The sequence below is a fragment of the Zootoca vivipara genome, chromosome 1, assembly GCF_965207765.1.
Source record: "Zootoca vivipara chromosome 1, rZooViv2.hap1.1, whole genome shotgun sequence".
NCBI lineage: Eukaryota > Metazoa > Chordata > Lepidosauria > Squamata > Lacertidae > Zootoca > Zootoca vivipara.
In genome coordinates this window covers 121,347,453-121,373,836 of record NC_142582.1, presented here as the reverse complement: position 1 = coordinate 121,373,836, position 26,384 = coordinate 121,347,453, and the positions used below count along the sequence as shown (strand labels likewise).

General features: G+C 47.3%; 2 protein-coding genes across 6 annotated transcripts in view; one reads left to right on the top strand and one right to left on the bottom strand.

The window, feature by feature from the left end:
* Positions 1-4,869, bottom strand: part of TRMT61A (tRNA methyltransferase 61A) — a 74,670-nt gene extending 69,801 nt beyond the window's left edge. The window contains exon 1 of one of the 2 annotated variants that reach the window (XM_088655698.1): positions 4,723-4,869. The gene's annotated coding sequence lies outside the window, so the exon portion shown is untranslated. Of the gene's footprint in view, positions 1-2,612; positions 3,464-4,722 lie in introns of those variants that run through there. The other variant, XM_088655697.1, reaches the window with a different exon arrangement.
* A 625-nt stretch (positions 4,870-5,494) lies between these two features.
* Positions 5,495-25,273, top strand: CKB (creatine kinase B). Of its 4 annotated transcripts, none has more exons than XM_035105323.3 (8): positions 5,495-5,586; positions 8,081-8,268; positions 10,177-10,331; positions 13,600-13,732; positions 14,942-15,113; positions 17,470-17,593; positions 19,031-19,220; positions 24,870-25,273. In XM_035105323.3, the coding sequence occupies exons 2-8, from the start codon at positions 8,091-8,093 to the stop codon at positions 25,046-25,048; spliced, it is 1,131 nt and encodes a 376-aa protein (XP_034961214.3). In that variant the 5' UTR covers positions 5,495-5,586; positions 8,081-8,090; the 3' UTR covers positions 25,049-25,273. The 4 variants fall into 4 exon arrangements, with proteins under 4 accessions (XP_034961214.3, XP_034961205.1, XP_034961197.1 ...); XM_035105314.3 differs by lacking the exon at positions 8,081-8,268 and adding an exon at positions 7,388-7,593; XM_035105306.3 differs by lacking the exon at positions 8,081-8,268 and adding an exon at positions 7,384-7,593.
* The last annotated feature ends 1,111 nt before the right edge of the window (positions 25,274-26,384 follow it).

Sequence of the window (26,384 nt, the reverse complement as noted above, 5' to 3'; positions counted from 1 at the left end):
GCGAACCAGAGCAGCGCATGGAAACGCCGTTTACCTTCCCGCCGGAGCAGTACCTATTTTTCTACTTGCACTTTGACTTGCTTTTGAATTGAACTGCTAGGTTGGCAGGAGCTGGGACCGAACAACGGGAGCTCACCCCGTCACAGGGATTCGAACCGCCGACCTTCTGATCGGCAAGCCCTAGGCTCTGTGGTTTAACCCACAGTGCCACCCGTGCCCCAGGCTGCTAGGTTTAGAACCAATATACCTTAGCAGTGAGCACAATTATTCTTTTCAGAGGACAATGTCCTAAAAATCACTCCCCCCCACATTTTCTCCTTCCTCTATGCTGCTCAGTATGGCGATAGGAAGCAGCCCAGAGTCATCTGGAGAGCTCTCTGTGGCTGAGGAGGGATTTGATCCTGGCTCTCTCCAGTCCTCAAGATAAGCCTTATCTCTTGCTAATGGCTCCAGATATCCGGTAAGCAGCAGCTGACAACCTTTGTTGGCGAATATTCCAGAAATCAATTTCAAAATATATGGCTTTCTCCCAGCTCCTCAGAATGGAGTGGTGGGTGGTAGAGAAGAGCTGTGCGTCTGATGATAGCAGTATCAACATTATAGCTCCATACGGCCTCACTAATCCCATTCATTGATTCGTTCATGGATTCAGTCATGAATCCCGAGCGCTTAGCAAATCAACCTAGCCTTGCCATCTAAAAAGTCACGATGTTAAATGAAAAAGGAATAGGGAGGGAAGCGGAATTACTATCACCATCATCATCCTTCCCTGCGTCATTTTGTCATCAGATTGATCACAGATCACTGTTTGAATAGGAAAACTACCAGGCAAAACTATCAGTGCTTTAAAAAAAAACAAGGCTTAAAAAATGAAAACAGGAGCCTCTACAGACCTGAAAGTCCGGATTCCCTTTGAAATAAAGTAACCAGACTCAAAACACTGTGTGCAATTTGATTTCACTTCTGAAAACCAGGTCTGGAGTAATATGAAGCTGTTGGGCCTGATTCTGCTGAAGTCTTGCAGCCGTACTTATCTGCAATCTCACCCGACTTAGGCTTGAGTTTCCGTGTAACATTAGATGCAACTGGTAGGAAATGATTAATTGGTACTGTTGACAAAGCATATTGTTATATCCCTGTGTAAATCTTGGCCAAGGAACCAGTTCCACAAACATTCGGCACTTTATAGCCGTATATAAGTTAATGGAGCTTTGCAGGGTTCTCAAACACGAACAATTTCTGTTGGAGAAGTTCACCTAGGAGACTAGATCCAGGGCTCAGATTAAATACACTAGCTGGGGACCTCTGTCTCAAATGATTGCACAACAGGCAAAAATTCACCAAGATGAGCTGCAGTTCTGGGGGAAACTGCACCTGTTGAAAAAACAACAGCAGCATGGTATAGTGGTTACAGCATTAGACTAGGACTTGGGAGACCAGCATCCAAATCCCTACTAAATCATGAAGCTCACTGGGTGACCTTGGGCCAGTCATACTGCTTCTCAGCCTAACCTACCTCACAGGGTTGTTATGGGGGTTTAAATGAAGAGGAGGAGAATAATGGACAAGACCTTGAGCTCCTTGAAGAAAAAAGGTGGAACTGCAACTAACTAACTTCCACCACTATTAAAGAGGCATATTCCTTATCAGGAGAGAAAAGACCCTGTGCGCATGTTTCCCGCTTCCTCAAAATGATGGGAAGTTCCAGGAACATCACAGTGGAACATACAGCATTGTCATAATATTTGTTCTATTTGCAAATATACAAGCAGATCATACTGGAAGTACCGTAAATTGGCACTCCTACAGCAGGCAGCACACGCACTGATCCATCACTAGCTTCCTCATACAAATTGGTATCACCTTCCCTGAAACTCTGATAGAAGTTACAGCTCAAGACTGGAGAGAGAGAGAGAGAGAGAGAGAGAGCGCTATGAAGGAACATCAACAGAACTTCTGCACTTTTCAAGGTCACTCCCGGCTGACCTGTTTACTGAGCACTCATTTTGAGTTGTTTGCAGAGATGTTGTATGACAACAGTGTCAAGCAACTGTTATCTCCACACTTTGCAGAGCATCTTTCCAACCACAAAAAAGTCTGGGCGGTTTTTAGAAACGGGTTTGTTGTGGAACAGCACCCTATCCTCTGCAAACTACACAACCTGAGTTTGCAGAATGCAAATCTCACTTGCTCAATAGCCACAGTCTGGAAGCGCCCTGACAGTTGTGCAGAAGTGAGAATTTTGTCTGGTGTGGTTTCCCATCACGCTTAAAGAAGATGCATTTTAGGGTGACTGGGTTGCCGGCCTTTAACAGTTGTACGGTAGAGGCACTTTTGGCAGAAAATGTATTGTTGTTCTTTAGTCGTTTAGTCGTGTCCGAATCTTCGTGACCCCATGGACCAGAGCACACCAGGCACTCCTGTCTTACAGGAAAAATGTATTACACAAGCTAAAATGTCCTCTTTACACAATTGCTTCTGTTCCTTGACATTTCAAATCTCGCATTTTCCCCAAGGAGTTCCAGTTGCTACACACAGTTCTTCCCCCTAACTTTTATCCCCACAACTGTTGTTGTTGTTGTTTGATAGAAAAATAAGGTGTTGATACTCACCATGAAGTTGTTGTAGTAATTGCCTTGCTGGTGGGGGAAGGTGCACTGCCTACCTTTTGAGTATCTTCAGAAAAAAGCACTGCCCACAACAGTCCTGTGAGGTGGGTTAAGTCACGAAAAAGCACCCAAGATTACCCACTGACTTCCATGGCTGAACAGGGATTTGATTGCCACTAGTCCAGGGTGATGCATTCTGTTGACTAGGCTAACCAGGCTCTTTAGTATCCTTTATATCTGATGGCTCAGTTGGTTAGAGTGAGCCAAGGCTGCAGGTTCGATCCTCTTATGGGACAGCTGCATATTCCTGCATTGCAGGGGGGTGGACTAGATGATCCCCAACTCTATGATTCTATGACCCTAGCTTAGAAAAAGGGAGCAGCTTGCTCAGAGCTCAATCCAACCTGTGAAAATAGGCTTGCCAATTTTTCAACCGTCTCATGTAGCTGTGGCCTTAATCTGGAGCAATTAGCAGGTAGAGCTTTTCACAGTGCAGAAATAAACCTGTTCTCTTCCAAGATCCCACAGACCAAGTGGCTATTAAATAAAGCCTAGCTTGTATGCAGCTCAGCTTCTTATCCCTGCGCAAAAGCATTATTGGTGGCTTACTGGGAGAGCAGGTCTACCCATTTTACCAAGTGGGGTGATAGAATCCCAAGGTGGCTGAAGTGGAGTGGTCAATTTAAGATTGTAGGTGGGCATGGCATTTAAAGACACACACACAACACCTTCCCCTATTAAACAATAACACATCTCCCTGCAGGAAAAAAAGTAGCCCATCAGTGAGAAACTGGGTCTAGTCTAGCTTGCTTGCTGTTGTGCTAGTTTTCTGCTTGCACTGCTCTCTCCCCACATGCAAAAGAAATTTAAAAATGTGAGCTGCTACTTGCAGGCTCGCCTGAGATGCAGTATTTTGTTGCCTGTGGAGAGGGACTAGGCGGCACTGTTCCTCATGCCATGTACAAAAGTCAAATTGAATCTTACTGAAACACTGGCAGCAGGACATTTTAATTCACTGCACCCAGAGCAGCAGGCTAGCTTGGGGAGGGGTTGCGTACCCAAGGAATGCAGCAAGGCGCACAAAGGTTTGCCTTCCAAAACTTTGCACACACTCCTTGCCCCACCTCACTCTACCCAATGGTAGGACCGGCCCTGAGCCCATTTTTATCCCTCCATTTCACTTATATGTGTTGACTGGCAACACAAGGGATGTGGAGCTGGGAGTGCTGAAACGCAGCTGGCTGGAACAGGATCCTGGAACAGATTAAAATAATAACAATTATCCTACATTTATATCCCATCTTTTTCTCCAAGGAACTCAAGGTGACCTACATAGTTCTCCCTCTCTCCATTTTATCCTCACCACGACCCTGTGAGGTAGGTCTAGCAGAGAGACTGACTGGCCCAAGGTCACCCAGCAAACTTTACGGCTGAATGGGGATTTAGAACTCTGGTTTCCCAAGTCCTAGTCCAACACTCTAACCACTACACCTTACTGCCTCTCGATATATATGGAGCGTTGTCCAGGAGGGCTCATCTTATGACCAGGCTTCACACATGGGAAAAGGGACATGCCAACTCTTCTCTTATTGGAGAAGCTGCAAAAGAAATATTGTCAGCTGATGCAGAGAAAGGAAGAATCCTACTGAATGTTGCTTTTCACATGGAATGGAAGGGGTTAACAAACCTTTGTCTTAAAGAGTCCTTTCCCAAAAAAAGGCCCCTGTTAAAAATTATTTGCTGACTAGGCCTCAGCTGCACCTGCTGAAATTATTTCTGCCCTTCAAGATCTGAGTCCTCAACCACATCTCTCTGCATCTGGGGGAATTTCACTTTCTGCCTGGACCCTTAAAGACACAGGAAATGTCTCATCGGCTCACACACCACACCAGAACCGAAAGAGAACAAATATAATATGCATTTCTCACGCAATTCTGTGACAAGCAGCAACAAATGAAAAATTAAACCAGCTTTTGAATCATAGTGTAAAAAAGTAAACAAAAAACACCTTCTTTCTTTGGTAGATTTAAAAGCTGCAGTCCTATGCACACACTGACCAGGGCACATAAGCCCTATGGAAATGGGTGTGGCACTTACTCCTAAGTAGACTTACCCAGGCTTGGCCTGCAAATGCCAGGCAGAGGCACAATGCAGTCCGGTTTGCAGCCCAGAGCTTCTGTGAAGCTTACAGAGAAAGGCAGCAAATCGCTCACATGACTCTCAGGTCTGGCCAGCGACAGATCCCCGACAGGTCTTGTTTGTATTTCAGTGCATTAAAAATATATATGTCGTCAGGTCCCCCAAAGAGCTGGGAATTTGGAAACCTTGGCACAAACTGGCATGTACCTGGCAACAGACTATTAATCAGTATTGTATTAAGAAAACACATTTGTGACGTCCAATGATGCTGCAAGTTTAGATGCAAGTCCCATTCCATCCAGCTGGGCTTATTCTCAATGATGCATCTGTTTATTTACATTTTTTTTCTCGCCCTGCTTTTCGGGTGGGGGCCGTCCTCCTAAGTCAAGGGTATATAGGACTGCAGCCTGAATCCCATACCCTCAGCCCACGTCCCCGAGTAACTTTCCTTTGTTCGAAAGGTCTTTTGCTTTAGCCTGTCAGAGAGTTTTAAAGTCCGGAGCTCCATCACTTTCTCTTTCAACCTCCGCCGCTCCCCCACCCCCACCCCCACCCCTCGCGCCTCCCCAATCTGACTGGGGAGGCTGGACAGCAAACTGGGGGAGCGATAATAGGCAAGAAAAGACGGAGTGAGCTCACCCCTCCTCGAGAGCCGGGATCCAATGGAATGAATGGAATATAAATACTAGCCAATAGGCAGCGTGCTCTGGGTATCTATAAAAGTGATGGGAAGGTGGGGGCCAGGTTCCATTCCCAGCAGGTCTTTCTGGGAGAGCTGTGGGGTTGTAAGAGGCAAAGGGAACAAGCGCTTTGCCTTTTCTCGTCTTTGAAGCTCTCGGTAAGTTTTTGGAGACCAGGCGGAGCAACAGCAGCTGCGGTCCTTTCTAGCAATGGAATGAGACTCCGGTTAGAGATGCAGGCTGGGCGAAAAAGGAGATCGGCTGGTGGCGGCGGTGGCTGTTGTTTTCCTTTTTAGGGAAAAGCAGCCAAGAAATTGCACAGGGATAAAGAGAGCTTTTTAGGGGACGGGGGGGGTAGGGTTGCCCCAAGATGCGCGTTTGTAAGCTTCTTGGGAAGGGACCGAAGATGCTAGATTTTATTCTAAGGCGCGGGGCGGGGGAGACGACGCAGCTCAGAGCTAGGAATGCGTCCACCATAACCAAGAAACAGAGATGCTTCAAACATTGGATGCCTCGCTTAAAAAAAAATTCTTCTGCTGCAGGTATATTGCTAGGACGCCTCAGTCCGGCTTAGCTGATATTTAGCAGGGTGTTCGCATCCATTCATCTCTCGCCGAGGTCTCCAAAGCAGGCAGAGGAATGCGTTATATAATGGGGACTGTTTCATTTTCCATTATGTTCCTCCCGAGCTAAGCAAACGAGAGGAGAAGAAAGAGAGCCATTGTAGCGAATGAGGACTTTTTTTTTTAAAGGGGGTATTAGAAAATCTCTGGATCGGTTCTGCGGGGCAGAACTGCCCCCCTTGAGAGTGGAGAGAGAGAGGCGCTGCAGAGAAGCCCCAGGAATCTGGGCGCGCTCGCCTAGTCTTCCTCCTCCTTCCCCCGAGCCGAGCTGCAGCCAGCCAGCCGCCCCTCTCCAAAACGCGGGTCTCGGGTCGCCTTTGGTCCGCGGTTCTCCGGGCTGCCCCCGAGCCTTGAGCAAGGCAGAAGGAGCCGGCTGCATCGGGGCGGGGCGGGGCGGCGCGGCGAGAGCGCGGCCGTGCGCTCTGGGCGCCTTCAGCCCGCGCCCTGCCTGCCTGCTTGCTTGCTCGAAGGGGCGGGAGACGCTCGGTTTCCCTGCGCCCGCGATGCCTCCGAGATGCACCAGCAGCAGGCAGTCCCTGCCACCTGCTCTTCGCCAAAGTCCTTCCTAGCGTTCGGCCGAGAAGCGTCGGCCGGATTTCCAGCTTCCTCGCCCTCTTCCCCGCCTGCTGGCTTGCTGTGCGCCAAACGCTCCGCATCCCGGACCGGCTTTTCTACTCTTGCAAAAGAGAGGCGAGCCGGGGCCTGGGGCGCGCGGAGAGGCTGCTCCAAGGGGCGGCTCCTCTCGCTCGCTTTGCAAGTCTCTCCCGGGAGACCGGATCTCTCTCTCTCTCTCTCTGCAAGCGAAACTAAGCACCCTGCAGTGCGTGCGTAATTTTGCTCGCGAGGAGATCGCGTCTTCTGCCTCGCTGCAAAATAAGTCTCCTCCCCGGCCTTGAAGGTCACCCCTTGGGACCGAGGAAAGGAAGGGAGGCGCTCGGTAGCCAAGCTCTTTAAAAGCTCCTGGAGGAAGCGCTTGGGCGGCTTGTTTTCTATTCCTGGCGCTGCCACCGATGCAGCGCCTTGACCTTGGGCAAATCTCTTAGCGACGGCTTCCCCTCTCTTTCGCTGTTCCCGGAGGCGACCTGTGCCAGCAGGAGAGGGAGCCTGGGGTGGGGGGTGGGGACTGAGCCATGTTTGCCAAGTACCTGGCATTCCTCCAGGAGGGCAGGTGCCCGGGAGGCAGGGTGTTTGAATGGGCAGGTAGGGCAGGTGGCAAGGTGACCTTGCTCCGTGGCCCAGCCTCCTTCCGGAGAGCGACTGCTAAGCCAGTGCCCTGTGGGAAGAGGCAAGGTGATGGCAACACGCTCTCTTCTTCTTCTCCTTCTCCCCTAGCCAGTCAGGTGCCAGCCATGCCATTCTCAAACAGCCACAACCTCTTGAAGTGCAAGTACTCTGCAGAGGATGAATATCCCGATCTGAGTGTCCACAACAACCATATGGCTAAAGTGTTGACCTTGGAATTGTATGCCAAGCTGAGGGACAAAAAGACGGCTAGCGGCTGCACCGTGGATGATGTGATTCAAACTGGGGTGGACAACCCAGGTAAAAAAAAAATGGACACCTGCTTTGATCCGGATCTGTTCTCCCTCCGTTATCGAGGAAGTGCTGCTTTGAAATGGCATCTGGAAGGGGATTCAACCTTGAAGCCTCCAAAAGGCCTGGCTACTTTAAAAAAGCCTCGCATATTGGTGCAAAAGCCCTTGACCACCCAAAACCTTGAAGGTGGCTTTATTCAAGGAATATAAATCCTGTCATTACATGCAATGGCCCCCACGGTCTCCCAGCAAATCCCTATGTAAATACCCTGCTAAATATGCAAACTGCTGCACAAGAAGAATTTTTCTTTTTAACCCAAGTTCTTAAAACTGAGGCTGTTTTATATATAGAAAATTCCCTTCCTTGGTTGTCTTCCGTGGCACTTCTTTGGCAAATAAAAGGGGAGCAGATCTTGGTGACCTTTTTTTGCTGTCTGTCTTAACGCTGCCGTGTTTGCGTTTTGTTTTTGTTTTGTCACACATTCTCTCTCTAGCAAGAATAAAATGGCCCTCTTTAATAACCAGAAGCTGCCTCCCGATGAGGAATACCCAGACCTGAGCGTCCACAACAATCATATGGCCAAGATCCTAACCCCGGAATTGTACCAGAAACTGAGAGACAAAGTAACCGCTAGCGGCTGCACCGTGGATGATGTCATTCAGACTGGGGTTGATAATCCTGGTAAAAAGCCTTGATTGAGACTCTTCTCTGGACCAGTGGCTTTTTGCTTAGGCTGGCATTGACCCCTGTGTATGTGTTTGTGCCTGAAGCCAGAGCTGGGATTGCGGAAACGTTTTACGAGAAGTGTGGTTCCAATGAAACAAGTTACGCAACTGAGCCTAACTCATAATTTGTGATGGAGTTTCTTAAGGCTTGTTTCCCTCCCCACCCCACACTTCCTAATTTGGAAACAATGCCCTGTCCCATTCACCTTAATGGCTTTAAAAGGAGATTAGGAAAAGACACGGACATGGTTATTAGTCACAATATCTATATGTACAGTGTATCTGAAGAAGTGTGCATGCACACAAAAGCTCACACCAATAACAAACTTAGTTGGTCTCTAAGGTGCTACTGGAAGGAATTTTTTATATGTACAGGATTAGAGCTGGAGTTCCCCTGAATATTGGTTGCTGGGGAATGGCGGTACGAGAGCAATGTTGCCCTCATGCTTTTGGGTTTCCCCTAAAAACTCGCCCCCCAAGGTATACCTTGGAGTACTAGACATTTGCCTGAGGGCTGCGCTGCTGTCTTGACATCCTGTTTGTATGTTTCTCAGATGTCTGGGCAGCTAGGTTGGAGACAGGATGCTAGACCAGGTGGCCTCTAGATTTGCAATTTTTGTTGGGGGGGGGGAAAATCTGTGTTAACAATTGGACAGGCTCCTGAACTGTGTGCACCTTTGTATAATGGTGACTGCATCTAAGCAGTGTGACATTTCCAAACAAGGGTTTTTTTTTTTGGCCTTCATGGTCCTATATTGGTTCCAGGCAATACATATCTTGGTTAGCTCCATTGGAAACTAGTTCCTTAAAGGATCGCACACCCCCAGACAGCATAAACACACACAGCATGAAGCTAGAATGTATGCCATGATTATGTGAATCACAGGATTTAGCTCTGGGTGCAGAACTTGGTTTCCTGGGAAACTTGGCTGGCTAATGGAGATAAAACGTTTGTAGTCCTTACTGCAGTTTCTGCCGAAACTTAAGAAGCCAAAGGATTCTCTTGATAAAATTCCAGAGGTTTGAGTGTGAAGCTTCTTCCCTGCATAACTCCTTGTTCCTGCAATATTAAATTGTGCAAAAGGGAAAGGAAAAATAACTAGAGTTATGCAGGAAGATAGTTCTCCCTCCCCCTCAAATTGCATCATGCATTCTAGCTTCAGAATCTTGATTAACGGGGTCAGAATTTTAATGTTGACACTGAAAAGACAAAGCCCTGTAAATGAGAAATGGTGGCCAGACTCTTTGAAGATGCCAGTACTGTATGGGGCTTGGGAAGCAGGCTAGGGACATCTCTTTGCCAAGCTGTAACCTTCCACTGGGTGATTATATTCATACGTGGAATAGATGCAATTGAAATCAATCAACTTTAGTCCTTCAGTTTCAATGGGTCTACTCAGAATATGAATGACGATGAATAATTGCCCATTGTCAGTAATCTGCCAGGCTCTTTCTCAATACTAGGCAGTGCCCCAAACCTAGAAACCCTTTGTAATACCAGTGAACAAAAACCAGCTAATTGTGACCATCCAAGTCTGGTTTTGGGATTTCATAATGTTGAACGGTGACAGCGATCCAGGCACCTTTGCTAAAACTAGCTTTCTAAAAATATTGCACTTTTGTTGTTGTAAGCTGGTGTTGGTCATATGCATTTGTCTGCAAACTGCAAAATTTATTGAATTGGGCTTTGGGCCTTTACACCACAGTGAAACATGCTTTACTTATGCCTTATAAAGTGAATGGCATGCAAAATCTGTTCTTGTTCTTCTTCCTGATGACTTGAGTGCATGAAGCTGTTGGTATCTTGGAACTAGACGAGAGCACCACCCAAACTTTGGCTTTTCTGGCTTGTTGACCTCTGTAGGGCACCCGTACATTATGACAGTAGGATGTGTAGCCGGTGATGAGGAATGCTACGACGTGTTTAAGGAACTCTTTGACCCCATTATTGAAGACCGACATGGAGGCTACAAGCCTACAGACCAGCACAAGACGGACCTGAATTCTGATAACTTGCAGGTAGAGAAAACTTCTTTATATAGGGGTAGGTTTGTTGGAATTGCATTTTAAATTGACCTTACAGGGCTGACAGGACTTCAGTACATCCGGAGGGGGAGGTAAAAGCTCACTTGCTCTGGAACAATATCGTAGGCACTTGCCAAATGTTACACCCTGCCTTTTGCAGAAGCGGAACAGGCTTCCTTGAAGCCATCCTTAGGTTGACCTTGATATTTGCATGGGTTGACTACGATGACTGCTCCTGCTGGAAGAATAGTAGACTCAGACTTGTAGAGTTGGGGCCAGCCTCCTGCAATGCAGGAATTTTAACTTAAGCATCCATGACAGATGGCCATCCAACCCCTGCTTAAAAACCTCCAAGGAAGGAGAGACCATCACCTCCCAAGGGAGACTGGTCCACTGTCAAAGAGCTCTTGCCATCAGAAAATACTTCCTGGCGCTTAGGTGGAATCTCCTTGAAACTTGAAGCCACTGGTTTGAATCCTACCTTCTAGAGTAGGAGGAAACAAGCTTGCTCCCTCTTCCACATGACAACCCTTGAGATGTTTGAAGATGGCTATCGTATCCCCTCTTATCTAGGCTCAACATATTCAACTCCCTCAACCCTTCCTCACAAGGCTGGTGGGAGAAAGTGATAAACTCCCGCAAAGAGCTTGTTAGCACAGCCACTGAGACGGATCCAAACCCGTATTTCTTAAAAGAGGTGATTCTTCCCATTAAAAAGCCCCAATAATGGCTGTCTAGGCATATATGCCTAGGGCTGCGGGTGGCACTGTGGTCTAAACCACTGAGCCTCTTGGGCTTGCCGATCAGAAGGTCGGCGGTTCGAATCCCCATGACGGGGTGAGCTCCCGTTGCTCGGTCCCTGATCCTACCCACCTAGCAGTTCGACAGCACATCAAGTGCAAGTAGATAAATAGGTACCACTCTGGTGGGAAGGTAAACGGCGTTTCCGTGCACTGCTCTGGCTCGCCAGAAGCGGCTTTGTCATGCTGGCCACATGACCCGGAAGCTCCCTTGGCCAGTAAAGCAAGATGAGCGCCGCAACACCAGAGTTGTCCGTGACTGGACCTAACGGTCAGAGGTCCCTTTACCTTTCTTTACCTAGGCATATATGCAGACATAGATACTGAGAATTTATTAGGCTTGGTTGTGTGTAGGGGGGCAAATGCTATTTGTAGATTACTGTGAGTGCCTGGTGGCTATTGCTTCTTGGAGCAATTCTGGCGAGACATGTTCCTCTTAAGGCTGATGGTCTCTCTGAATGAGATTGGTGCAGGATTACTCTCTCTCCCTTTGTGTGTCTGCTGCTTCTGCAAAATTAACTCCTCCTCCCTCTGTGTCCCACTCACCCCAGTGTAAAGCTTGGAAAGAACAGTTCCTAAGAAAGGAATAGAGTAGCCAGCAATATTTTGATCGTCTGCATAAAACTGATAGAGCTACATGTGGCTGAGAAAACCGATCTGTCTATACCTGTGGTTCTCATACTTTTCCCCCCCTCTGGGCCACACTTTGAGAACAAAAATTTGCTCATGCCACACAAGTTTTTTTTTTTAATTGGAAAACGAAAAGGAACAACTCCTAGCAGTGCTTGATTTACAGCATAGAACACAACTCTTTTATAACGTGGTTACAGGACAACGTATGATCAGGAATCATTCCCAAAATATAATAGATTGCCCTTGGATCTTCCTCCCCCACACCAATGTTGTATGCCACATCCTTTGAGAACCACTGATCTATCCATTCACACAGCCAGGGATAGTGGGATTGAATGAGCCCTAGATCACTTTGATGGCTGTTGGTTTCAGTGGTGCCATTAGGTAATCTTGGACTTTTGGATGTAATGAGCTTATGGGGCCCCCCTCTGGTAACGTGTGTTACTTCTGAATGCAGTAGGCTTGACTTGCTGATTTGCTGTGCTGGGGGGGGTCTCATTCTGCTGTGTGGGGCCTGGGATCTTAGCCCCCAAGTCCTAACCTGAGTAAGCTCCTGGCTGGATTTGACTAGCAAGCAGTCTGTGTGTTTGGAAGGTAACTTATTTCCCGTTTAATGTTCTGTGTGTGCACATCAACACCCACACGCTAAATCTATGGTCCCATCCACACCATATATATACAGTAAAGCAGATTTATAGCACTTTAACAGTCATGGCTTTCCCCATCGAATCCTGGGAACTGGAGTTTGTTAAAGGTGCTGGGAATTGTTGCTCTGCGAGTGATAAAGGGCAGTTCCAAGGGTTCTTGAGGTTGCGGCAGGGGAACCGTGGCTGTTGAAGTGGGATGAATTTGCTTGGAAGGGATGGTGTCGATGTGGACAGAGCTTATTTAATTTAAATCGTAGCTGCTTCCCAGGACTGCGAGTTGGCCTGATCTCACGGACAAACTGAATCTTGCCACTTTTCCTCCCTGACCATGAGGCAGGAAGATCCAACAATGGGGAACTAATTAATAATAGCAGCAAACTGCCTTATTAATATAGTAATCCCAAGAGCATTCTCTTTAGCAAGTCTGACATTTATGGCCAAAGTCCTGCCTCTTAATACGGACATGAGCCATGTAGCTATGACTTCTTCCCTTCAGGGATTACTTTTCATTTCTCTGGGTGTGAATGGCAAAATGCTGCTTTCTGCAGAACTCTGGGACCAGCGCTTTTAATCTAGATCAGGGTTTCCCAAACTTGGGTTTGTAGCTGTTGTGGGACTACAACTCCCAGCGTCCCTAGCTAGCAGGACCCAGCGGTCAGGGATGATGGGAACTGTAGTCCCAAAACAGCTGGAGGGCCGAGTTTGGGAAACCCTGATCTAGATGCTGGCTGTGCTTGAAATGTCTGAAGGGAAAGCTTACCAAGGAGAAATAGACCTTATCATAAATTGGCTGCACCATCGTCTGGATAGCTCAGTTGGCTAGGGCATGGTGCTGATAACGCCAAGGTTGCAGGTTCGATCCCCATATGGGAGAGCTGCGTCTTTATTCCTGTGTTACAGGGGGTTGGACTAGATGATCCTCAGGGTCCCTTCCATCTTTACAAATTATATATATATAATCATGGCAGCTGAGAACTTGTGATCTGCTGGCTGGGAAATCAATCTGCATCCATCTATAATGCATGGCTGTGAGGCAGGCCATTAAAGTTTCAGCACAGAAGCTTCACCAAATGACTTGTGTTTTAATTCCTGGGTTGTTGCACTCATTAAATGCTGGGCCTGATGAATCATCTGCGGTTGCGCTGGAGTTGGTTCTAAGATGTTCCTTCCTGTATCTTGCAGGGTGGCGACGACTTGGACCCCAACTACGTGCTGAGCTCACGTGTCCGAACTGGTAGGAGCATCCGTGGCTTTTGCCTGCCGCCTCATTGCAGCCGAGGAGAGAGGCGTGCTATCGAGAAGCTGTCCGTGGAAGGTAAAAGGTTCTGCCATTTGCATGCTGCAAAAAAAAAGCGAGCAGAGACTCTCTAGCCCGTAGCCCTGGACGTAACCTGATCACGTGGGACGAGGAAGAAATGCAAAATGCATGAATCATTCAAGCCTTGTATACGATGACATAGAGTTCTAGTTAAACAAGGCGCTTGGGACTGAATCCTCTGGGGTGCCCCCCACCCCCAAGTTTAGGTTCTTGGCAGCATTTGGGAAGCTGGCACCTCCGTTCCATAGCACCTCTTTAAAAGAGGAAAGGACTGCATTGTTGTCTCTAAAAGGTGAGATGTGGAAGAGGAAGTTTATTGTACAATAAAGGCAAGCACACAGCCAGACAAGCCACACCTGCAGCAGGAAGCTGGGAGCTGGAGGAGTTCTATGCTCTTTCCCATGCTTGCATAAGCCTTGGCTCCTCCCTGGTATGGAAAAGCATACCTGACAGCAGATAAGCAAGTGTTGTTCCTTGGCATCCAACAACTTAATAGGGGAACAAAAGGGTTGAGAATAGTGGGCTCAGATTCCTCTTTTTCTCTTCCCCATCCCTGACTGCCTGGGGAAGTTGCCAGCTAAGCTGGTGGAGAATTAAAAAATTATATATAAGCACACTTGAGTTGCCATGCTGAGCTTGGATTGGCTGCCATCTTGGTATGTTGAGGTCATGTCTGCGGCATGCATTTAAAGCACATGACTTCACCCAAAGAATCCTCGGAATTGCAGTTCACCCTTAGCAGAGCTACAATTATCAGCACCTTCAACAAACAGCAGTTTGCAGGATGGGGTAGTGGAGCCACATGAATTGGATCTTAGCGTTGGGACCCAAGGGTCATCTAGTCCAACCCCCTGCAATGCAGGAATCTCTGCTAAAGCATCCGTGACGGATGGCCATCCAACCTCTGCTTTAAAAACCTCCCAAGGAAGGAGAGTCCACAACCTCCCGAGGGAGACTGTTCCACTGCCAAACAGCTCTTACTATCAGAAAGTTCTTCCTGATATTTAGTTGGAATCTCCCTTTTTTTTGCAACTTGAAGCCATTGGCTCGAGTCCTAGCTTCCTTTATGATGTGCATGTGTATAATCTAAATAAGAACGTTGTTTGCATTCCCTTAAAGATTGTGACATGTTTTTTTTAAAAAAAAAAAATAAAAAATAAAAAACCCCAGCAGTAATTCTGCAAGCCTCTTTCTTGCTTTCTCCAGCTTTGGCTAGCCTGGAAGGGGACCTGAACGGGAAGTACTATGCTCTGAAAAACATGACGGATGCGGAACAGCAGCAGCTCATTGATGACCACTTCCTCTTTGACAAGCCGGTCTCTCCTCTGCTCTTAGCCTCCGGAATGGCACGTGACTGGCCTGATGGCAGGGGCATCTGGTGAGTAACGCCCAGTAAAGGCAACCCTTTAAAAAAAAACCGGAAGGAAGGAAATGGGGGATGCCAATATTCACTTGGCTGGAAACACCTAATATGTGTAGGTAGATTCCGGTCTTGCTTGATGCATGTCTTCAGCAGACAGGAGGAACAAGCCCTGGTCAGCAAATATTAATTAAGACCTTTTGAACAATGATTAAAAAGCAGTTGCTTCCAATGTAAAATGGCCTTAGGGTGCAGCCTTTGTCAACCTAGTGCCCTCCAGATGTTTTGGATAACAACTCTGACCACTGGACATGCTGACCAGGGATGATAGGAATTTTAGCAACTTCCAGAGGGCCACAGGTTAGCTGCCACCCTGTAACTAAACTCACTTGGAGCCATTAGGCTGATTCCAAGGGAGGTGTTGATATCGACTACCCTTCTGATAAAACAGTTTCACGGCCTATTATCGAGTAGCTGTTCACAAAGCTACGATAATGATTCCTCCTCCTTGGATCTCTTCCAGGATCTTAGCTTGGCCTCAAAGAATAAAGGCAACGTGAAGCGTTCTCTAGATTGCCCTGATAATTCAGTTGTAGCGTGTGAATTTTGTATTGGGAGCAAGCCAAGTCATGCGCCAGGGAGTGCCGGTTCTGGGGTGGGAATGAATCCCTGCTATGCAAATAAATCCAGCATTCCTCACTTCTCCAAGTAGCCTGGATTATAGACGTGGGCATCCCCCCTCTGGTATGATTTAGGGTTGCTATACGTAAGAGGATGAGAGCTTTAAATGGCACAGCCATGTCTTGGCAAGAATATATGGAAGTCTGAACTTGTCCCAAAGTGAAGATCAGAGCTAGGAATTGAGGATTTCAAAAGCAGGATGCCAGTGACTATTGCATGCACTGAAAAAAATCTTTCAGGAAGATTTTATTGCAACCTTTCATAATACAATACAGGGAAAAAACAAACTGCTCTAAATGAGAGGCAGAGAAGAGTGCAAAGTCCTGTCTCACAGGTAGATCTTAACTTTTCCCACACCGAAAATGCTGAACCCTCCCAGCTCTCGCCTGCAAGCTTCCCTTTCTTTCCCCCATCCTGCCTCTCACACAGGGTCCTTCACCAAGCTTTCCTCACCTTCATCTGTATGCAACCCCCCCCAAATAAACCCTGAGTAGACAATAACAAACACACCCACCCAAGAAACTGAATAAAGCAGCAGCAAAAACAAGGTGGGGAAAAAATAGAGATAAAAATATTAAAGGAATAAAAAAATGGATTAAGAAAAAAGATAAAGAACATTATCATTGAGGAGTTTATTTGCAAGGCACCTTCAAACCCGCCCCATGGATTGGATCCTAACTAGGCTTCCATTCATAGATGGACTAAGATCCAGTAGATCAGGGGTCAGAAAACTTTTTCAGCAGGGGGCCGGTCCACTGGCCCTCAAACCTTGTGGGGGGCCGAACTATATTTTGAAAAAAATAAATGAATGAATTCCTATGCCCCACAAATAACCCAGAGATGCATTTTAAATAAAAGGACACATTCTACTCATGTAAAAACATGCTGATTCCTGGACCACCCGCGGGCCGGATTTAGAAGGCGATTGGGCCGTGTCCGGCCCCCGGGCTTTAGTTTGGGAACCCCTGCAGTAGATCTTCCTACTGGCAGAATTTCCATTAATTTACCTAACGTTCCCTGCACTGCAGCTCATGCTGTGCCCCCAAATCTCTAGAGCAAGTTTTTTTTGGGGGGTGGGTGGGACACAATAAACTCTAGGGACAAGGGGAGATCTTGATAGTTGTTTTCCCCCACTGTTTTCTACTGGCGGGGATGATAATTCCAATTGTGGGATATGCCTGCCAATGGGATCAAACTCAGGATCTCAGTCCAATCCCATTTTATCCTTGCAACAAAACAAAGTAGAATAGGTTGTGAAATGGCTATTTGCCAGGGCTCCCTACTTCGGATCCGAATTCAGATCTCCAGGTATTGAGTGCATTGTGTTACCCACTGCCCGGCCCTGAGTTGTTGCTGTTTTAGAAACCCAAAAGTCTTTACCAGATGGATCCCTACATTTCCAAGGTTTTCTTGTTCAGCTGAAAGCTAAAACAGTCAACCTGCGATGTGCATAACATTTGGTTGAAGGCAGAAAGCTCAAAACGCCCTGGCGTAGTTTTGATGGCCATCTAAGAGGGGGGTGGGCTTCTGCAAAGTCACCGTGGGCACAGAAAGCATCTGTGGAAGATCTCTCAAAAGCTACAACTATAGACACAGCAAGGTTTAAAAATGTGGCTAGCTTAGCTTAGATCTATGGCTCGGGGAAAGGTTAAAGGAACAGCTCTCAACGCCTTCCCTGCCTTGTGTCCTTCAGGCACAACGACAACAAGACATTCCTTGTGTGGATCAACGAGGAAGATCACCTTAGAGTTATTTCTATGCAGAAAGGTGGAAATATGAAGGAAGTTTTCACCCGCTTCTGTACTGGGCTAACGCAGGTAAGTCCCCTCCCTCCCTGTGTGTGTGTGTGTGTGTGTGTGTGTGTGTGTTAGTATTTTGATGTGCTGCAACCTTCTCTGCAGAGCTCAAAAGTGCTGACCTAAGTGTCGGCTCTAAACTCAATGCAGCAGAGTGTGGCTTTGCGAATTCGCATTTCAGGCAGAGATGGTGGCGCAGGGAGAAGAGAATGCAGCTGCCCTCCTGGCAACAGAGCCCTTGTGCCTGCGCAGGAGTGCTTTCTGCCTTCGTATCTGGAGGAATGAGAGGTCTCGGGCAATTGACCTTGGCCATGTGCTCCCAGGGGAAAGCTTGTCTCTGAAATTTCTGGAGAGCGTTGGAAGGCAGGCAGCCTTTGCATGCTTAAAGCTGTCATCCTCTGCAGATGGAAACACAGTGCTCTTTGAGGTTGCCTGCATGTTCGCAGCAACCTGATAGGCTCGAATAGATGCTCTAAGGCACATCATCCATAGTGGCAGGTTTTTGTAATCATGAGAGCTCTGAAAGGGTAAGAGGGCAGGTTTCTTCCTGACAGTAAGAGCTGTTCGACAGTGGAATTTGCTGCCAAGAAGTGTGGTGGAGTCTCCTTCTTTGGAGGTCTTTAAGCAGAGGCTTGACAGGCATATGTCAAGAATGCTTTGATGGTGTTTCCTGCTTGGCAGGGGGTTGGACTGGATGGCCCTTGTGGTCTCTTCCAACTCTGGGATTCTGTGATTCTCTTCTGTGTTTTCATATCCTCATAATCATTCGGGTATTTGGTCACTGCCTCTTTCTAAGAAAAGAGTCAGTTGAGTGTGAGGCAGTAGCCACATATTGGGTGGGGAACCTGTCTCATCCTGAGGGCCACTTTCCTTCACAGTCAAACTTCCGGGGGCCGCAGCACACTTGTGGTAGATGGAGCCCACTGCAAAAGTTGGCAGAGAAACAGGTGCAGTTTGCAGTAAGCTACCTACAAGCCAGAAGTTTTCACGCTCTTCCATCTCTTCATCCTGGCAGGCAAGAGGCATTTTTTTTGCCTTTTGAGGACATATTCCTGAAGGGCTGCATTAAGCCTCAAGGCTGTGAGGCCATGAGGTGTAGCGGTTAGAGTGCTAGGACCTGGGAGACCAGGGTTCAAATCCCCACTGAGCGGCGAAGCTCACTGGGTGAGCTTGGGCCCAGCCACTGCATAAGCTCCTGGTTTCATCTCCATTTTATCATCGCAACTACACAGCTCATTAGGTCAGGTTGAGAGACATTGGCTGGCTTCCTGGCTGAGTGAGGATTTGAACCCCGGTCTCTCAGGTCCCTAGCCCAGCACTCTAACTGCTGCAGCTGACTGACCTCTCTACCACCCTGCAATTATAGTCATGAAGAGGACTTGTAGCTCCTTAATCTTGAGAGGGAAAGGGGTTTCTTCATAATGGCCTCTCTTTTTTTTTCGCCCCTGACACACCTAGATTGAAAACCTCTTCAAATCCAAAAGCTACGAATTCATGTGGAACCCTCACCTGGGCTACATCTTGACCTGTCCATCCAACCTGGGCACAGGTCTCCGTGCCGGAGTGCATATTAAGCTACCCAACCTCGGCAAGCACGAGAAATTTGGAGACATCCTCAAGAAGCTGAGGCTGCAGAAACGGGGCACAGGTGAGGAACCCAAAACCTGGACTTGGGGTTTTATATAAAATTTACTTCTTTCTCTTTTGGCAAGAGCAAGTGGCACTCAGGCTGTCGCGCAGACCAAGCCATAAAAATATGTGAAATGACCACGACAGGCATTTAAAAAAAACGAACATTGAAAATTAGGCCATTCTCTTGATTTGGTGGCCTGATCCAGCACTTTGGAATGGCCCTGATCTAACCCCGAAGGCAGCCAGGCACCGGTCAAGACGCTGAACTCACTTTTACAGTCTTGCAGTTGGGGCTGGGGAATCATGTGGAGGGATTTTTTGAGAGGGGGGGGTGGAGCCCTGATTAAGCATACAGGGGGAAGATAAGGCGATGGTCATTAACTTTATTTATATGCCACCCATCTGACCGTGTCGCTTCAGCCACTCTGGGTGGCTTCCAACAAAATATTGAAACACAAAAAAACCCTCAAACATTTCTAACCTCCCTGTACAGGTGTCTTCTTAAAATCAGATAGATGTTTATTTCCTTGACATCTGATTGGAGGGCATTCCACAGGGTGGGTGCCACTACCAAGAAGGCCCTTGTCTCTGCCCTCTTAGATGCAGGCAGGCAGGCAGGCAGGCACTTCACTGTTGGCGTCCCCCCCCCCCCGACAGCCCTGGGCTCTGGGTCACCTCAATTCAGTTTGTGATCCAGTGTTACAACCGTAAGGAAACAAATTGGAAGGTCAGGGCAATGGACACTTTTTCACCAGGTGTCAAAAAGGAGCGGTGTTCTTCAGCACAAACATTGGGAGAAGACAAAGCTTTCTATTACCGGTAGTTTCCTCCCCCAAATAAATTCCATTAGTTTTCCACTATTTCCCAGTAATAGCCCGATTATAACATTTGGTACAAATCGGTAAAAACCAGGCAAAAGCTTTACAGCGAAAACCGCAGGTGCAGCGAACATTGGAAGCGGCTCTATATCAAGTCAGAAAACTGATCCATTTGGCTTCATATTGCCTGCACTGGCTGGCAGCAGCTCTCTAGGATTTCAGACAGCAGTCTTTTCCTGAGCTACCTGGAGATGCCCAGGATCAAACCTGGAACCTTCTGCTTGCAAACCAAGTCCTCCAAGCACTGCTGTTGCCTTGGATGTAGTCCCATATTTGAAGGAAAATAATAATAATAATAATAATAATAATAATAATAATAATAATTTTTATTTATACCCCGCCCTTCCCAGTCAAGACCGGGCTCAGGGCGGCTAACAACAAATAATATCAACACAAATATAAAAGAAACAATTCAGTTAAAACAACAGAATAATACAATGTTAAAATTCAATTTTAAAATTAAAAATCTACGAATAAGATAAAACCATTATAAATAAAACCTTAGGGGAGGGTAACCGTGGGGTCAGACTGCGTCAGTCTGAAGGCCAAACGAAACAGCTCTGTCTTGCAGGCCCTACGAAAAGATGACAAATCCCACAGGGCCCTAGTCTCCTGAGACAGAGCGTTCCACCAGGTCGGGGCCAGTACTGAGAAGGCCCTGGTCCTGGTCGAGGCCAGCCTAGCCACCTTGTGACTCGGGATCTCCAATATGTTATTATTTGTGGACCGTAATGTCCTCTGTGGGTCATACCGGGAGAGGCGGTCCCGTAGGTACGTCTTGCTGCTTTAGGTTTATGGCCAGCTTGCAGGTCCAGCTGTTAGGCTGTTTGTCAGACACAGGGAACTTCAGGCAAATTATGCTTGCCGGGGTCCTGAATCGGCCTGCAAACCCTCAGCCACAGCTAAGAACATTTGGCAAAGCTGTGGTTCCAAAGGAGCACTCGGGAGCCTTTGAGGGCATTCCTGATTATTCCTTTGCAGGCAGGGCTTGCCTTCAGCACCAAAAGCGAGCCCTGCTGGGATTGGTGCTACTCAGGAGCTCTTGAGTGCAGCCAGTCCCTGCTGTTCGTCACTCTTCCTGCTTTCGGCAGGAATCTTTCCATCCATGGTTTGATTTCAAACCGAGGCTGGAAAGGAAGAGTTCAGACATGCACCTTTGAAGTTGAAAGTGCCTGGCGCAATGCAACATTGGTTGACAGGCAGAAAGGGAAGCTGCATCTGGCCTTACCCACTTCTGCTCTTGATAGTGCTAAAAAAAAGAGAGTATATAGTCAGGCAGTAGTGCCTATTAGGCAGCACAGCCAAAGGGGGGCACCCTTTGAAATTTGTCAGGGCAACACTAGGGTTGCCATATCTTGAAGAGCAAAAAGTAGGATAGCTTGAGCTGCTGCCAGCCTGAGAAAGAGCGCACGGGGCCGTTGCCACACCCATGCGTCTCTTTCCCCGGCTCGGGTTGGCAGTGGCCATGGCGTGCAGAGCGAGCCTGAGCTGCTGCCAGCCAGAGCAGTGTCAGGACCCCAGCTCCTACCTGATAATTTGCCGTGACGGCCTCACTCTGTGGTGGTGCTTCCACTTCCAGGGCACAGCACCCTCCAAAGCATGCAAGCCTCCCCCCACAATATTTAAGAAACCCTCCAAATCCAGACATTTCTTTTAAAATGTAAAAAATCTGCCTGGATGGGCAAGTTGGCTCCCAAAAAGAGGGCGTGTCCTGGTTTTCTCGGAGGTATGGCAACCCTAGCTAACACTTGGTTATTAAGTTGAGATAGATGTTAGATGGCCATTTGCAAATGGCATCCTGGAAACCTAAGAGGCTGGTTCCTAAAGACGAATGTAGTGGAGAAAAATCTGTTTTAAGGATTTGGTGCAGGAAGGCATAAATGGACTCTGTATTCCTAAATTTCTTAGAGCCGCAGCATGCTACTCGTGTTTCGGAATTTATATCTCCTTATTTGAAGGACCACCCCAAAGCCAGCCTCATAAGTCAAAATCATTAGAAATAACACAGCAATGTAACCTCCGGTGCAATAAAATAAGTCATAAATTTGGATCCCATTGTTCCGCTTTATTGTACTAGCCTGGCTGTGGGGAACGTCTTTCATCCCTTCAGGCTAACCTTTATATGCTGTGAATGTATAAAAATATCAAAGTGGTTTACAACAACACATAAAAACATATAATGAAAAAAATACGAAAGTTAAAAACAGGCCCATTTCTGTCTGGCTTCAGGCCTGGTTATGGTACTAAAACAACCATTACTGAGGCTCCTGACTTTTATTAGGAGAAAGAGGGTAGAGATCATCTATCGATTCTCGTTGGCCTCTGTGTCATTCATTGACGATGGTTTCTTTCTGGAGAGACTGTTGGGAGAAGGGAGCACCATGTTTATTTAGGAATACACACACACACACACACACTAGCTGCCCCTGCCATGCGGTGCTGTGGCTCATCCCTGTGACTGCCCCATCCTGTCCCGACCCATGAACTATCCCGGCCCCTCGGCCAAGTCTGTGAAGCCGAGGCGAGATGCTGTGGAGAGGGAAGCTTTCCTAGCTGCAGTACCAGTGTAGCCGTCGCTAGAGGGCGCTGTTTTGCAACATCTCCTGTGCTCCCAGCATGCACTTGAGGGTGATTTGTGAGTTCTGGAACACAGGGTTTTGGGGTTTTTACGTGGCCCAGGTGTGACATCTGTCTACGCAACCTGTATATGGTCACTCTCATATTCGCTTTGGACGTTGTGTCAAAATTTGAACGTAATCGGTCAAGCGGTTTTGGAGAAAAGTGGGCAGCCACCCAAATGCCCTTTTTACATATACAGTGGTGCCTCGCTAGACGAAATTAATTCGTTCCACGGGTCTTTTTTTATAGCGAAAATTTCGTCTAGCGAATCCCATAGGAATGCACTGATTTTTTTTTTACTTTTTTTTGCCCATAGGAACGCATTAATTGAATTTCAATGCATTCCTATGGGAAACCACGATTCGCTAGACGAATTTTTTGTAAAATGCATTCGTCTAGCGAGGCAACCTCCACTCGAAAAATCCTTTCGTTAAGCGGAAATTTCGTTAAGCAGGGCATTCGTTAAGCGAGGCACCACTGTATATAATTCCACAATTCATAAATATCAGAGCAGCTGACAACAATCATACATAAAAAAACCATACAGTAGAAACAATATAAAATATTTAAATGAGTTCAGCAGTTACAGAAGGATATTTTCTTAATTGTTGGCATAATTTTGGCAGCATGGAAACATTTTCAGAAGGTGTTCGAAGGTGAGATTAGAAGGCACCTGCTGAATCTCTTTTGGAAAAACTTTCCACAGGGGTGGGACAGTGATACTAAAAACTTGGTTTCTTGTTGCTGTCAGAGGAACCTCACCAACTCAGGAGATGGGCAGCAATGCTCCTGCAGACTGTTTTGGGAGACCGAGCTGGATATTAGGGTTCAGGTGTTCCCTAAGCTACCCAGGACCCAAGTTGCTCAGAGCTTTATAAATCAATACAAGGACTTTGATGTTTCATTAACTTCACTCCTCCTTGCTGGATCAGTAGTAAAGGAGGGTAAGAAAGATGCCTGCCAGCCATATGGGAAAGAAACCGTGTGAGAAAAGGTTGAAGGAACTAGATCCTAGGGAGCGATGGATCCATCTCTGTGTGCCTTCTAGCGGCTCCCTCATTGTGGGAAGCGAAGCTACAGGGAACCATGTAGGAGGGTCTTCTCGGTAGTGGCACCTGCCTTGTTGAACACCCTCCCATCAGATGTCAAGGGCAGGGGTACCAACTTGAATAAAATATTGTGGGGGCCCAGGTAAGGCCCGCCCTGCATAATCGATCACATGATGAAGTGCATACACACCATTTGAATGGGAATGTCCATCAACTTTGTAGGGGCCCAGCCCCCCCTCAAATATTTTATTGTGGGGGCCAAAGCCCCCACAGCCCCTAGAAGTTGGCTCCCTATTGTCCAGGAGATGAGGAACTAGACAACCTCTAGAAAACATTTGAAGGCAGCCCTGTATAGGGATGCTATTTAATGTTTTATTATCTTTTTATATACTCTTTTTTTTGCATGTATAAGACCATATCCCCCCCCCCAATTTTTTAAAGTTTAAAATTGGGGGTCATATTACACCATAGGTGCCAACTTCCAGACCGAAAAATCCGGGATCGGCAGCTGCGCGGAACCGGAAGTTGCGCTGCGGCCATTTTGGAACTGGGCAGAGCGACACCGGAAGTTGCTTCTACGCATGCTCTGGCCAGTTCCAAAATGGCCGCAGCGCCGGAAGTCACACTGCGACCATTTTGGAACTGGGCAGAGCAGCACCGGAAGTCTCTTCTACGCATGCTCTGCCCATTTCCAAAATGGCCATCGTGCCAGAAATCGCTTCTGCGCATGTCCAGAGACTCCAGACATGTGCAGAAGGAGCCTCCCTGGGCTGGTAAGAATCCGGGGGATTTATGGGGTTTTTAAAAATCTGGGCTGCCAGCGGGAAATGGCTGGAAAAACGGGGGTTTCCCGGGGAATACGGGAGACTTGGCAGCTATGTCTTGCACATGAATGTTGCCATTATTTATTTCCTAATCTTGGGCTCAGAAAATAGGGGTTGTCTTATACATGGAAAAATACGGTATGTTGGAAGCCACCCAGAGTGGCTGGGACAAGCCGGTCAAATGGGCGTGGAGTACAAATAATAAATTATTATTTATCTGCAAGGCCAACTTGAGTTTTAGGCAGAGTTCTTGGCCTTTTGGTTTGATCCACTTTTCCTGTTTGGTTTTCCTCAGGTGGTGTGGACACGGCTGCGGTGGGAGGAGTGTTTGATGTCTCCAACGCCGACCGCCTTGGGTTCTCTGAGGTGGAGCTGGTACAGATGGTGGTTGATGGAGTGAAGCTGCTGATCGAAATGGAGAAGCGCCTTGAGAAAGGCCAGGGTATTGACGACCTCATCCCAGCTCAGAAATGAAAAGCACTTTAACACCCCAGCTCTACCCCATGCTTCTTCCTAACTTATTGGATAATTAATTAAAACAAAAAGAAATATGCTCCAATCAAAATCCTGGAGTCGAAAGAGAAATTCCCACTTAGTAACACTTGTAGAAAGTCTTCCATCCATTATGTGTTAGAGTTTATTTTTTTGATGGCTGAAATGTCACAGAGAAAATGAAATAAAAACCATTGTTTGGCCTGACTAATGATTGATTGGTTGCCTTCTGTTCCGGAGGTCCGTTCTTAACCTGAAACGGTTCATAACCTGAGACACCACTTTAGCTAATGGGGGCTCCTGCTGCCGCCAGAGCACGATTTCTGTTCTCATCCTGAAGCAAAGTTCTTAACCCGAGGTACTATTTCTGGGTTAGCGGAGTCTGTAACCTGAAGCGTTTTGTAACCCAAGGTACCACTGTATAAGATAATTTGTCCTTTGGTTCTAACTTGCTTCACCAACATCATTCTAGGGCCATTGTGCAAATCCTGAATTTATATATACCCAGAACACACTCCCCCTCACATATTTATGTATCTTCCTATATAAAGAAACATGTAAGATGTCTTCACGCTCTGCAGGTTTGCATGTCTCCCAGTAGGTGGCCATGCCGACTACAGCATGAGGCATGGCAGGCAACCCCAGATGAGCTATATATTGAGGAGAGCCCTGCCCCCACCCCTCCTTTTCACAAGAGCTCGGGGACCGTGAACTTTAGGGTTTTCTCCACCTCATTCCCGAAGCAGCTGAAAGATGGTTTAAGATTTAAGATGGTGACTATCTTCAATGTCTCCTATCGGAAGCGGCTGGCTGGAATGGGCCACGCTAGGCAACATTGGAGCCAACTTCAGGGGGCTGTGGGTGCTTGGGCACCCACAATAATATAGTTGTGGGGGCTGGGCACCCAAAAAGTCCATGAAAACCCCCAGCATGGGTGGTGGCTCTGAGAGAAGCTGTTCCGCTCCATCCTCAGCACAGCCGGCAAGTGAGGTTATCCTTTTCCAGGGGGTGGGGCTTGGATGTGGAGGCAGAGTCTCTCTGCCTTGGAGTTTGAACCCGAGACTCCGAGTGAGTGGCTTGGCAAACATGATTCAACCTTTCCTTGCTTCCACGAAGGAGAAATATCAAACGGGGGGTATACTAAATAGGAGTGATGAGTGTCCCCTGCTACAAAATACATACCCTAAATTGATTTACAGTGGTACCTCGACTTCCGAATACCTCAACTTCCGAAGCTTTCGACTTACCAGGAAGTCGGCAAACCTGGAAGTATTTTCGCCGCGTGTGCGTTCTGCGCCTTCGCAGAAGCAGTGCGTGC

Excerpts from the sequence above, each read along its gene's own strand:
- CKB (XM_035105314.3), top strand. The coding sequence starts at position 7,401 with ATGCCATTCTCAAACAGCCACAACCTCTTGAAGTGCAAGTACTCTGCA. Across the intron at positions 10,332-13,599 it reads TGAATTCTGATAACTTGCAG|GGTGGCGACGACTTGGACCC; the intron begins GTAGAGAAAACT and ends TGTATCTTGCAG. Across the intron at positions 15,114-17,469 it reads CCTGATGGCAGGGGCATCTG|GCACAACGACAACAAGACAT; the intron begins GTGAGTAACGCC and ends TGTGTCCTTCAG.